This window comes from Bos indicus x Bos taurus, chromosome 29 (genome assembly GCF_003369695.1).
Source record: "Bos indicus x Bos taurus breed Angus x Brahman F1 hybrid chromosome 29, Bos_hybrid_MaternalHap_v2.0, whole genome shotgun sequence".
NCBI lineage: Eukaryota > Metazoa > Chordata > Mammalia > Artiodactyla > Bovidae > Bos > Bos indicus x Bos taurus.
The window spans coordinates 12,580,183-12,594,772 of record NC_040104.1 but is presented as its reverse complement, the minus strand read 5'-3'; the positions used below and the strand labels follow the sequence as shown (position 1 = coordinate 12,594,772).

General features: G+C 41.6%; 1 protein-coding gene across 1 annotated transcript in view; it reads right to left on the bottom strand.

Annotated features, from left to right (window-relative positions):
* Positions 1-14,590, bottom strand: part of LOC113886002 (pregnancy-associated glycoprotein 1-like) — a 38,437-nt gene extending 23,847 nt beyond the window's left edge. The window contains 8 exon segments of the mRNA XM_027531951.1: positions 7,053-7,162; positions 7,605-7,611; positions 8,081-8,191; positions 9,200-9,282; positions 10,481-10,599; positions 10,698-10,815; positions 12,082-12,244; positions 14,538-14,590. Of these exon segments, the coding sequence (XP_027387752.1) occupies positions 7,053-7,162; positions 7,605-7,611; positions 8,081-8,191; positions 9,200-9,282; positions 10,481-10,599; positions 10,698-10,815; positions 12,082-12,244; positions 14,538-14,590 (764 nt within the window).

Sequence of the window (14,590 nt, the reverse complement as noted above, 5' to 3'; positions counted from 1 at the left end):
TTCCTTTAATATTGTATTTTTGAGAATCCAACTTCCACTCTAGATTTTTAACCTTTGCTTTTTGGTATTTGTTTTCAATTTTGTACCTTTAAACCCAATATTCAGTAACCATTTTTACTTGGGTGTGAGATCACTGGCCTGATTGCTCTCTTCCCCTTTGGATCTCCTTTTTCTCCACCAGGTCGCCTCTATCTCCTCCTTAACCCTTCTCTTCTCTACCCAACTCTGTGAATCTGTTCGTGTGTTCCGGACTGCTGAGAACACTTAGGGAACTGATTACTGGCTGGATCTGTCTCTCTCCTCTTGATTTCCCTCTTTATCTCCCCTGGCCACCTCTGTCTCTTTCCTCCCTATTCTCTTCTCTGTGTAACTCTGTGAACATCTCTGAGGGATCCAGACTGTGGAGAGCAGATAGTGAAGGGATTACTGGCCAGCTTGCTCTCTCCTCTTTTGATTCCCCCTCTTCTCCTCCTGGTAACTCTACCTCCATCCTCTCTCTTCTCTTCTCTGTTAAAATATGTGAACATCTCTGAGGGATCCAGACTGTAGAGAACACATAGGGAAGTGATTACCGTCTAGCTTGCTCTCTCCTTTTTTGATTCCCCCTCTTCTACTCCTGGTCACCTCTACCTCCCTTCCTTCCTCTTCTCTTCTTCATGTAACTCTGTGAACCTCTCTGGATGTCCCTCACTGTGGAGAAACTTTTAATCTTTAACCTAGATGTTTTATCATTGGTGCTGTATAGATGGAGAAGTCTTGAGGCTATTTTAAGAATAAGACTGAAATGCAGAGGCGGGAGGCTTAACTCCAAATCCTGACAACACCAGAGAACTTCTGACTCTAGGGAACACTAATCAATAGGAACTCATCAAACTCCTCCATACCTACATTGAAACCAAGCACCACCCAAGGGCCAACAGTTCCAGAGAAAGACATACCATGCAAATTCTCCAGAAACACAGGAACGTAGCCCTGAGCTTCAACATACAGGCTGCCCAAAGTCACTCCAAGCCCGTTGACATCTCATAACTCATTACTGGACACTTCATTGCACTACAGAGGGAAGAAATCCAGATCCACCCACAAGAACACCAACACAAGCTTGCCCAACCAGGAAACCTTGACAAGCCACCCGTCCAAACCCACCCACAGTGAGAACACTCCACAATAAAGAGAACTCCACAAAATGCAAGAATACAGAAAGGTGACCACAAACATAGCAATATAAACAAGAAGAAGAGGCAGAGAAATACCCAGCAGGTAAAGGAACAGAATAAATGTCCACCAAAACAAACAAAAGAGGAAGAGATAGGGAATCTACCTGATAAAGAATTCCAAATAATGATAGTGAAAATGATCCAAAATCTTGAAAACAATAAGGAAATACAGATAAATAGCCTGGAGACAAGGATTGAGAAGTTGCAAGAAAGGTTTAACAACGACATAGAAGAAATTTAAAAAAGAGCCAATATATAATGAATAATGCAATAAATGAGATCACAAACACTCTGGAGGAAACCAACAGTAGAATAATGTAGGCAGAAGATAGGATAAGGGAGGTAAGAGATAGAATGGTAGAAATCAATGAAACAGAGAGGAAAAATAAAAACAAATTAAAAGAAATGAGGACAATCTCAGAGACCTCGGGGACAATGTTAAACGCCCCAATATAAGAATCATAGGAGTCCCAGAAGAAGAAGACAAAAAGAAAGACCTTGAGAAAATACTTGAGATAACAGTTGAAAACTTCCCTAAATTTGGGAAGGAAATAAGCACGTACTTCAAGAAATCCAGAGAGTCCCAAATAGGATAAACCCAAGGGCAAACACCCCAAGACACATGTTAATCAAATTAACAAAGATCAAACACAAAGAACAAATATTGAAAGCAGCAAGGGAAAAACAACAAATAGCATACAAGTGGATTCCCATAAGGATAACAGTTTATCTTTCAATAGAAACTCTTTACTCCAGGAGGGAATGGCAGGGCATACTTAAAGTGATGAAAGAAAAAACCCTACAGCCCAGATTACTGTACCCAGCAAGGATCTCATTCAAATATGAAGGAGAAATCAAAAGCTTTACAGATGAGCAAAAGCTGAGAGGATTCTGCACCACCAAACCAGCTCTCAAATAAATGCTAAAGGATCTTGTCTAGACAGGAACACATAAAGGGTGTAGAAACTCAAATCCAAAACAATAAAGTAAATAACAATGGGATCATACTTATCAACAACTACCTTTAAATATAAATGGGTTGAATGCCCCAAACAAAAGGCAAAGACTGGCTGAATGGAAACAGAAACAAGACCCCTATATATGTTGTCTACAAGAGAACTATTTTGAAACAAGGGACACATACAGACTGAAAGTGAAGGGCTGGAAAAAGATATTCCATGCAAATAGAGACCAAAAGAAAGCAGGAGTAGCAATACTCATATCAGATAAAATAGACTTTAAAACAAAGGCTGTGAAAAGAGACAAAGAAGGACACTATATAATGATCAAAATATCCATCCAAGAAGAAGATATAACAGTTATAAATATAAAGGCACCCAACCTAGGAGCACTGCAATATGTAAGACAAATGCTAACAAGTATGAAAGGAGAAATTAACAATAACACAATTGTCGGGAGCCACGTTAGGCATGACTGACAAAATGGAGGCACGGGCTCAACACCCTCTCTTCATTCCTCAGGCATGGAACCGGGATGAAGGAGTTAGGTCTTGTGATTCTGACTTGTTCTTTCCTTTCTCCCATTGAGTTGACTGAAAAGAATGTTAAGGTGCTTATTGTTCTTGAGAGAAACATGAGAAAGCACAAAGCCTTCTGCAGTTGTGCCTAGAAAGTAATCTATAAAGTTACCATTGCCATTTGTTCAAGGATCTTTACAAAGAATGTTCCAGGATGAGCCCATAGGCCGCAGCTTGAGGCCATGGGAAGGATTGTTTTCTGAGACCTGTTTGTGAGGAAAATATTTATAGCTAAAGAAGTTTGCTGAGTTTAGGGCTTAGGAATAATTAAGAATAGCTAGAAGCCTTTTTAGGAGATAATGATCTTAAGATGCTAGGGGAAAACAGGATTTAGAAAGACAAGAAATAAACTGAAGAATGTGGCATGAGTTACAATGTAATCACAAGTTAAGTATAGGACACTTAAGAGAAAGTAGATAATAGATAGTAAAGTGGATTCTGAAAGAATCGCTAAAGCAGGAACTCTGTTTGTAAGACAACAATGATCTGTGGAGGCAATAAATCTGGGTGGGGGAAACTAAAAATGTCAAACCTCTGACCTAATGCTTTGGTGAAAGTATAAAAGAAAACCTGAAGCTTGAAATAAACATGTAGTTCCGTGCTTTGAGTCAGAGGCTACATCGTCCTCTGCTGACACCGCTCACCCCTTCAGGATGATTCCCTGGCTGCTGGAGCTGGACTCTGACACACAATAATAGTGGGAGACTTTAATACCCCACTCACACCTATGGCTAGATCAACTAAACTGAAAATTAACAAGGAAACACAAACTTTAAATGATACAATAGACCTGTTAGACCTAATTGATATCTATAGGACATTTCACCCCAAAACAATGAACTTCACCTTTTTCTCGAGTGCACACAGAACCTTCTCCAAGAAAGATCAAATCCTGGGCCATAAATCTAGCCTTGGTAAATTCAAAAAATATGAAATAATTCCAAGCTTCTTTTCTGACCACAATTCAGTAAGATTAGATCTCAATTACAGGAGGAAAACTAATAAAAATTCCAACATATGGAAGCTAAACAACACAGTGATGAATAACCAACAAGTCACAGAAGAAATCAAAAACAAAATCAAAATATGCATAGAAACAAATGAAAATGAAAACAAAACAACCCAAACCCTGTGGGACATTGTAAAAGCAGTGCTAAGGAGAAGGTTCAGAGCAATACAGGCATACCTCAATAAACAAGAAAAAAGTCAAATAAATATCCTAGTTCTACACCTAAAGCAACTAGAAAAGGAAGAAATGAAGAGCCCCAGTGTTAATATAAGGGAAGAAATCTTCAAAATTTGGGCAGAAATAAATGCAAAAGAAACAAAAAAGACCATAGCAAAAATCAACAAAGGCAAAAGCTGATTTTTTGACAGGATAAATAAAATTGACAAACAATTAGCCAGACTCATAGAGAAACAAAGGGAGAAAAATCAAATCAATAAAATTAGAAATGAAAATGGAGAGATCACAACAACAACACAGAAATACAAAGGATCATAAGAGACTACTATCAGCAATTATATGCCAATAAAATGGACTACTTGGAAGAAATGGACAAATTCTTAGAAAAGTACAACTTTCCAAAACTGAACCAGAAAGAAATAGAAAATCTTAACGGACCCATCACAAGCATGGAAATTGAAACTGTAATCAGAAATTTTCCAGCAAACAAAAGCTCAGGACCAGATGGCTTCATAGCTGAATTCTACCAAAAATTTAGAGAAGCGCTAACACCTATCCTACTCAAGCTCTTCCAGAAAATTTCAGACAATTGTAAACTTACAAACTCATTCTATGAGGCCACCATTATCTTACTACCAACCCCTGACAAAGATGCCTTAAAAAAGAAAACTACAGGCCAATATCACTGATGAAAACAGATGCAAAAATCCTTAACAAAATTCTAGCAATCAGAATCCAACAACATATTGAAAAGATCATACATCATGACCAAGTGGGCTTTATCCCAGGGATGCAAGGATTCTTCAACATCCAAAAATCAATCAATGTAATGCACCACATTAACAAATTGAAAAATAAAAGCCATATGATTATCTCAATAGTTGCAGAGAAAGTCTTTGACAAAATTCAAAATCCGTTTATGATAAAAACTCTCCAGAAAGCAGGACTAGAAGGAACATACCTCAACATAAAAAAGCTATATATGACAAACCCACTGCAAACATTATCCTCAATGGTGAAAAATTGAAAGCATTTCCCCTAAAGTCATGAACAAGACAAGGGTGCTCATTCTCACCACAATTATTAAACATAGTTTGGGCAGTATTGACCACAGAAATCAGAGCAGAAAAAGAAATAAACGGAATCCAAATTGGAAAAGAAAAAGTAAAACTCTCACTGTTTGTAGAGGACATGATCCTCTAGATAGAAAACCTTAAAGTCACCACCAGAAAATTACTAAAACTCAACAATGAATATGGTAAAGTTGCAGGATACAAAATCAACACACAGAAATCCCTTGAATTCCTATACACTAATACTGAGAAAATAGAGAAATTAATGAAACAATTCCATTCACCATTGCAATGAAAGATTAAAATACTTAAGACTATATCTACTGAAAGAAACTAAAGACCTATATATAGAAAACTATAAAACACTGGTGAAAGAAATCAAAGAGGACACTAATAGATAGTGAAATATACCTTGTTCATGGATCAGAAAAATCAATGTGGTGAAAGTGACTATACTACCCAAAGCAATCTATAGATCCAATGGAAACCCTACCAAGCTACCAGTGGTATTTTTCACAGAGCTAGAACAAATAATTTCACAATTTGTATGGAAATACAAAAAACCTCGAATATCCAAAGCAATCTTGAGAAAGAAGAATGGAACTGGAGGAATCAACCTGCCTGACTTCAGGCTCTACTACAAAGACACAGTCATCAAGACAGTATGGTACTGGCACAAAGACAGAAATATAGATAAACAGAACAAAATAGAAAGCCTAGAGATAAATCCACGCACCTATGGACAACTTATCTTTGACAAAGGAGGCAAGAATATACAATGGAAAAACGACAATCTCTTTAACAAGTGGTGCTGGGAAAACTGGCCAATGACTTGTAAAAGAATGGAACTAGAATACTTTCTAACACCATACACAAAAATAAACTCAAAATGGATTAAAGATCTAAACGTACAACCAGAAAACTATAAAACTCCTAGAGTAGAACATAGCTAAAAACTCTCTGACACAAATCACAGCAGGATCCTCTATGACCCACTTCCCAGAATATTGGAAATAAAAGCAAAAAGAAAACAAATGGGACCTAATCAAAATTGACAGCTTCCGCACAACAAAGGAAACTATAAGCAAGGTGAAAAGTCTGCATTCAGAGTGGGAGGAAATGTTAACAAATGAAGCAACTGACAAATAATTAATCTCAAAAATATACAAGCAACTCCTGCAGCTCAATTCTAAAAAAAATAAACAACACATTCAAAAAATGTGCCAAAGAACTAATGGGTCAGCTTTTGCCTGAGGGTATCACACAGAATCCTATCAATTATGCCTCTTGTTCTCAGGTCACTCCTGGATTCCACCTTCCTGATTCTGTTATAGCCCCTGCCCCACTGTGTGCCCATGAACTTGGGGTATCTTTTTTATTTGTTGCTTTCACATCTTAAGACTCCAGCAAATCTCTCTACACTTCTTAGTAGTTGCTCCCTTAGGAGACCAGTTCTCGTGATTTGTTCAGGATGTTCCCTGTTTTTTAACTGACATTTATCTGTACTGAGAACTTCCTTGGCTGAAGATAGCTACGGACAGTTGCTCATCTTATACCTCTCTTCAGGCTGGAGAAATTCTCCCTGATCCTCTGTTCATCACACTGTAGAGTCCTCTAGCCATGCTCCACGCCTCACAGGGCAGTGGGTGCAATCCTCTCCCAGCTGCACAGACCTCTCCAGACCCTTTTAGGAACCTGGTAGAGCCCTGCTCAGAAGGCCTGGGGATTATGAACCCATGGGTTATTTGAATATCTATCTGCATGTGTGTTTGTTTGTATATGTGTTTTTATGTGTGTTTGTATGTGTCTCTGTGAGTGCTTGTGTGTCTCTGACTAGCTATGCATGTTTTTATGTGTCTCTGTGTATGTTTATATGTGTCTGCTTGTGTCCTTCAATGTGTCTGTGTGTCAGTGTCGTTGTGGGTGGTGTATATGTCTGTGTGACTGTGTGTCTGAGAATGCATTTGTGTGTGTCTGCCTGTGTCCATGTACAGTAGCGGGAGCATCACTTGAGCTGACCCTCAGAGGGAGAGGCTTACTGGTCCATGTGTACACTCCAGTCACCCGTTTGGATCAATGGTACCCAGTTGAGTGCTCCCTTGTAGTAGGATTTATCCACCCCACCAAACATCACCTCACCGCCTTTCACCTGCATGTGAAGAGAGAAGAGAGGGGGGATCCTTGGAGGACAGTAATAACAGCACTGTCTGAGAGCTGTGATGGTCCACTTATCAAGGCCCTAATAAAGGTCCCCGTGTACAGATGCAGAAATCGAGGCTAGGAGCTATTGAGATCTAGACCAAGGTCGGTTACTGGCTAATTAGTGGCACAGAGGAGGATAGAAGCTGAGTCACCTGGCTGGGCTCCACCCACTCTATCTTCTGAAGATGCCCTACCTTCTGTGACCTGAGTGCTCAGACACACTCAGAGGACACGGTGCTGAAGCATATTGGCTTTCTCCTTGTCCAGCTTGTCATTTTTAAGGAAAATCAAAGCCTGGGAGTTCTAACGGTATGGGTTCAGGACAACCAGATTTTGCTCTGCTGGCCTATGACCTCTACTGTTCAAAGGGCGCCACACTCAGAAGGGACCCCACCTCTGCTCTGCCTGTCTTGAAATACCTTGTATTTCTTGAACAAGAGGTCCCACATTTTTGTTTTGTATCCCACACTTTAATTTTTCACTGGCTCCTGCAAATTAGGTTGCTGGCCAGGGCTCCCAGTGGAATGCTAATGAGGAAGGAAAGATATCCACCATCCTTCTCCTTCCTTCCTGATCAAATTCATAAGCAAATCGTACTGCTTTTTCCTCCAAATTTTTTCAGGTGGCCTTCCATTAGTCTTCCTCCTCACTCAACCCCCTAGACCAAGTTACTGGTCTTAAGCCCAGGAACAGGGTTGTGTTCCAATAAAACCAGTGGTGAAGCCAGGTACAGCCCTGGGGCTATGTTTACCCTGGGTTATATTATCTCTCAGGATTCTTCTTTATCAAGTGTTCAATAATTTTTGTGCAACTGAAAGCATCTTATAGCTAATTTGGAGAAAGGGAGTGTCCATCTCAGACTTACTTGCTCAAGTAGAAGGCAAAAACAGGCTCAGAAATGTCACCTTGATTCTTCAGGTTGTCAAAGATGGGGATAGCTCCAAAGACGTATATGTTGGGGTAGTTCAAGCCCAGTTCAGTTCAGTTCAGTCACACAGTCGTGTCCGACTCTTTGAGACCCCATAAATCGCAGCATGCCAGGCCTCCCTGTCCATCACCAACTCCCGGAGTTCACTCAGACTCACGTCCATCGAGTCAGTGATGCCATCCAGCCATCTCATCCTCTGTCGTCCCCTTCTCCTCCTACCCCCATTCACTCCCAGCATCAGAGTCTTTTCCAATGAGTCAACTCTTTGCATGAGGTGGCCAAAGTACTGGAGTTTCAGCTTCAGCATTATTCCCTCCAAAGATATCCCAGGGCTGATCTCCTTCAGAATGGACTGCTTGTATCTCCTTGTAGTCCAAGGGACTCTCAAGAGTCTTCTCCAACACCACAGTTCAAAAGCATCAATTCTTCGACACTCAGCTTTCTTCACAGTCCAACTCTCACATCCATACATGACCACTGGAAAAACCATAGCCTTGACTAGACGGACCTTTGTCGGCAAAGTAATGTCTCTGCTTTTCAATATGCTGTCTAGGTTGGTCATAACTTTTCTTCCAAAGAGTAAGCATCTTTTAATTTCATGGCTTCAGTAATTTTGGAGCCCCCAAAAATAAGGTCTGACACTGTTTCTACTGTTTCCCCATCTATTTCCCATGAAATGATAGGACCAGATGCCATGATCTTCGTTTTCTGAATGCTGAGCTTTAAGCCAACTTTTTCACTCTCCACTTTCACCTTCATCAAGAGGCTCTTTTGTTCCTCTTCACTTTCTGCCATAAAGGTGGTGTCATCTGCATATCTGAGGTTATTGATATTTCTCCCAACAATCTTGATTCCAGCTTGTGCTTCTTCCAGCCCAGGGTTTCTCATGATGTACTCTGCATATAAATTAAATAAGCAGGGTGACAATATACAGCCTTGACGTACTCCTTTTCCTATTTGGAACCAGTCTGTTGTTCCATGTCCAGTTCTAACTGTTGTTCCTGACCTGCATACAGGTTTCTCAGGAGGCAGGTCAGGTGGTCTGGTATGCCCAAGATGCCATCAAAAGGTACACCCTCACACTCGTATTCCACAACGCTTAGACCGAACAGCTAGTCAGTACTTACAAGGTCCCTTATCTGTGGGAAAGAAGGGTGTTCCCACTTACAGATACAAGAAGTGGGGCTAGGACTGGGCTGGGTACATTGCCATTATGTCCTCAGAGAAGAATTGAGGCTGGGCTGTGTTTTTGGTGGACCTCAAACGGCTAGACCATGCTGGAAGGAAAATTTGTGTTTCATTTGTGAGAGGCTGTAAATTTTAAAACATCTGCCCCTCTGAAAAACACCACCTGAGTGAGTCAAATTGGCCTTGTGGCTTCTGTACAGGTGGGGTAACCTAGAGTCAGGCCAGGACCTATTAGTGCCCCCTTGTGGACAAAATGAGTCGAGAGCAAGGTAGCCTTTTCTGTCAACACTGTGACCTAATAACAGGAATGGAGTGAATTCTCTGTAAGGTACTGTGAATTCTGCATCTGTCCAGGAAGACAGAAGCCAAAAACATAGTCTTTCTTGCAGGTATCAAGAAATTGCTGCCTGGGATATTAACTTTTGGAGATATGTGTGTATTTGTGTGAGTGTGTATGAGAGAGAAAGTGAGAGAGGGGAACTACTCAAGTACTTTGGGGAGGCAGGCCATACGTTTTATGAGACTCTCAAAGGCACCTAGAGTGAAAACTCATTTATCAGGCCCCTTGACATCTCCGGCCTCCAGTTTCCACTATGGATACCTGAAGCCCTTGACTGCCCCAAGGATCCCCAGATCAGTTTTATCCTGTCCCTAAACACCCTACAGCAATTTCAGTCCTGAAAAGCCAACCCATCTCCACCGTTTACAACATGTGTGACTTCAGCAAGGCCCTTGCTGTCTGCACCTCAGTTTCCTTATATGTCTCATGAGCTAATCAAACCACCTGCTGTGTGGGGCTGTTGCAGGATTAAACCAAGTATTACTTGAAACTGCCTGGAACAGTCTGTGAATATAAAAGTAGGTGATTTTTTTTTTCCCCTTTTCTCGGTCCCAGCAAAATGAGTCTTGAACTGCTCATGGGCAGAGGAGCTGCAAGTCCATACCTCAAGTCACTCTCTGGGTTAGCTAATCTGTTTGCTTGTGTGTCACCATGGGCACTGCCTCCCCAGGGACAGGATCCTGTGGATAAGATGGTCAATACCTATGGGAGTTAGGCTAGGAAGGGTCCTGCCAGATGGTCCTGCATCTGTTTTTCAAGCAGGGGTCACTCCATAGCTAGTCCTGACTCAGCTTCTTTTTACATGTTACCCGAACAGTGTTATAAGTAAGAAATCCCTTCAAGCTCCCAGATCCATAGGCTATCCAGAAGGTGTTTTGGGTAGGCCGGAAGGTGGAAGACTTGAAATGTCTGAACCTAACTTGTGTAGCTGCAGACACAAGAGATGAGTGTCATCAGGTGCCAAGGGTGGAAACAAGGTGGCAGGGCAAGTGAAGGATGGTCCGGGTATGGGGTGTCTGTACTCACAACAGGCTGGACTGGGGCAAAAGAGGGAGGGTACCCACAAGTCAGATGAGCCTGTGTCAAAGATAACCTGGAATTCCTGAGGGGGTGTTCCATTGGTGATGTTACCCATGTAGAGCATCTACAGATAGAAGGAGGGAGTGGATTAGTGAAGAACTGGCTACCCTCTATTCCCACACTGATGTCTCCCTCTGGGTGCTATATATCTCTTGAGATCACTTTCCAACCACTGTGAAGCTCACAGCCTTTGATCACAGAGGTGCTTGCATTTGATTTTTTTTTTTTTCCTATGCTACATTGTATGCAGGATATTGATTCTATGACCAGGCATTGAAGTGGTACCTCTTGCACTGGAAGCTCAGAGGCATAACCACGGGGCATCCAGAACCATTGGACACCCAGGGAAGTCCTCGTGCCTTCATTTGAGAAACTCTGTAGTCTCTTCAAACTCAGCCTTTGCACCCCCTTCTCCAGGAGGTCCTTCTTGATCAACCCCAGCCACTCCCTCTAAACTTAGACCACATCCAATCAACACCATACAAGTGACCCTTTCATTTGACATGTATTTACTCTTTGCCTATCTCTGAGGCTGGCATGGGCATTCTTGAAGACAAAATAAGTCCTTTTTCTAATCAAAAAACAGTAACCACTATGTGAGATTCTTATGGCCTTACACAGAATACGGGTTCAGTAACTTTTTACTGCTGTGGTTCTTGCATCTGTGGAAACTGAATTCCTCTGCCTGGTTATTCACAATTGCTTTGCAGTTGGTTCTATCTTCTGATCAGAGATGGTTCACTCTTCATCTGTAACTAGTTCACTCCCTTAGTTCAGAAGGAACTGCTGCTGCTGCTGCTTTGCTAACTTGCTTCAGTCGTGTCCGATTCTGTGCAACCACATAGACAGCAGCCCACCAGGCTCCACCATCCCTGAGATTCTCCAAGCAAGAACACTGGAGTGGGTTGCAATTCCCTTCTCCAATTCAGGAAACTGAAAATTGAAAGTGAAGTCACTCAGTCATGTCCAACTCTTAGCAACCCCATGGACTGCAGCTTACCAGGCCTCTCTGTTCTTGGGTTTTTCCAGGCAAGAGGACTGTAGTGGGTTGTCATTGCCTTCTGCTCAAAAGGAACAATCTCCCTCAAACTAATGACACATCTTTGACACAGAAATGGATGTTTACTTGCCACCTGGTAATTTCTGGGCCCAGTCACCAAGACAAGAGTTGAGGATGATAGTGCCTTCTCCTCTGCGTGGGGCCTCTTTGGCCCAGTGCTTCTGCTCCTGCAGGAGCCCCAGCGACAGCCTCCCACCTGGCATCTCCAGTTGAGCCCCAGTGGGAGGCTAGAGCACCAGGGGATGCTTTGGAGCACCATCCTCCCAAAACATTCATATCCGTGATGTTCTTTAGGGGGTGAATAATTATATTTGAGCCACGAGAAGAAATCTGAGACAGTTTGTAAGCATGTTCCTTGAGGAAATTGTTCAGCATGTTTTTTTCACTGAAGGTATTTCTCATGGTCTTCACTTTCCTTAGAGGTATTTTTTCACTGAACATTTGACAAAGAAAACAAAGAAGATGCTACAATTAGATGTCAGTGTCAAGGTATAACTGTCATTGCAATGGCACTGTGGATTTTCTAATCATTTTTATAATTCAACTTATTATCAGAATTTTATGCATCATTTCAGTTCAGTCACTCAGTCATGTTTGACTATTTGTGACCCCATGAATTGCAACATGCCAGGCCTCCCTGTCCATTACCAACTCCCGGAGTTCACTCAAACTCACATCCATCAAGTCAGTGACGTCATCCAGCCATCTCATCCTCTGTCATCCCCTTCTCCTCCTGCTCCCGATCCCTCCCAGCTTCAGAGTCTTTTCCAATGAGTCAACTCTTTGCATGAGGTGACCAAAGTACTGGAGTTTCAGCTTCAGCATCATTCCCTCCAAAGATATTCCACAGCTGATCTCCTTCAGAATGGACTGGTTGGATCTCCTTGCTGTCCAAAGGACTCTCATGTGTCTTCTCCAACACCACAGTTCAAAAGCATCAATTCTTTGGCACTCAGCTTTCTTCACAGTCCAACTCTCACATCCATACATGACCACTGGAAAAACCATAGCCTTGACTAGATGGACCTTTGTTGGCAAAGTAATGTCTCTGCTTTTCAGTATGCTATCTAGGTTGGTCATAATTTTTCTTCCAAGGAGTAAGTGTCTTTTTTTTTTTTTAATTTCAAGGCTGCAGTCACCATCTGCAGTGATTTTGGAGCCCCCAAAAATAAAGTCTGACACTGTTTCCACTGTTTCCCCATCTATTTCCCATGGGACCAGACGCCATGATCTTCATTTTCTGAATACTGAGCTTTAAGCCAACTTTTTGACTCTCCACTTTCACCTTCATCAAGAGGCTTTTTAGTTCCTTTTCACTTTCTGCCATAAGGGTGGTGTCATCTGCATATCTGAGGTTCTTGATATTTCTCCCGGCAATCTTGATTCCAGCTTGTGCTTCTTCCAGCCCAGCGTTTCTCATGATGTACTCTACATATAAGTTAAATAAGCAGGGTGATAATATACAGCCTTGACGTACTCCTTTTCTTATTTGGAACCAGTCTGTTTTTCCCTGTCCAGTTCTAACTGTTGCTTCCTGACCTGCATATAGGTTTCTCAAGAGGCAGGTCAGGTGGTCTTGTATTCCCATTTCTTTCAGAATTTTCCACAGTTTATTGTGATCCACACAGTCAAAGGCTTTGGCATAGTCAATAAAGCAGAAATAGATGTTTTTCTGGAACTGTCTTGCTTTTTCCATAATCCAGCAGATGTTGGCAATTTGATCTCTGGTTCCTCTGCCTTTTCTAAAACAAGCTTGAACATCTGAAAGTTGATGGTTCACGTATTGCTGAACCCAAAGACGTAGGTTTGAATAAAGATTCTGTTCTGTAATGCTGGGTAAGCCATATGACCATGTGGGTTCTCAGTCTCCCCTTTGGTAAAATAGTGGAATGTAATGATTCAAACCCTCCAAATAGGATATCTTGGGGATAGTGAAGTGATGGATATAAGGTGCCTGATAAATAGGAAGTCTCAACAATGACAGCCACTAGCATTGCTGTTGCCATTCCACTGTATCCTTCTCATAGAATCTCAGGAAAGGAGGCAGAAGGGGGATTCCTATCCTTTTTTACAAGGGAGGAATTAGAAATGCAAGAGGCTTGTGAATTGGCTGTGGTCACACTGCTTGTCAGATATAAAACAGTGTATAAGTAGCTCTCCCAATGTTTCTCCAAGGTGAAAGAGAAGAGATAGTTGAAAAAAGAATCCAGGAGATAGGGAACAAGTTATAGAAATGTAGAGGCTTGAGAAGGAAAGATGAGTCAAATGAAAAGTTAAAATAAAACAACACAGAGAGAAATACACTCAGAGCCTTCCGAAGAGATGGAGAGATAAATGACAGTGATACAGAGATGCAGACATAGACATATACACACTGAAATAGAGAGGGAACAAATAGAACATGCTAAATAAAATGTAGAAAAGTGCTATTCCACAGGACCACACCTACATCTGCATTGACTGTGCACTGAACAATTGCAAGGAGTTCCAATTTCAATAGGTCATGACATGACTGGACCCCAAGAGTTGTGCAGCTATGCAAATCTACACCACGACCCTTGGGACCCACAGTTCCTATAGCAACGTACTTATCAATAAGTAAAGGTTGAACTTTAAGATTGTCAAGGAAATATACCATTCCCTTCTAAAATGGATAAATATAATAATCAGATGAAAAGAAAAATCACAGAAATGAATATGATGTGGCTTACAGTCTCCATACTTACATGACCCTGCAATCTGAGAAGGCTACCAGGTTGAGGAGCGCAAGCCACTTCAT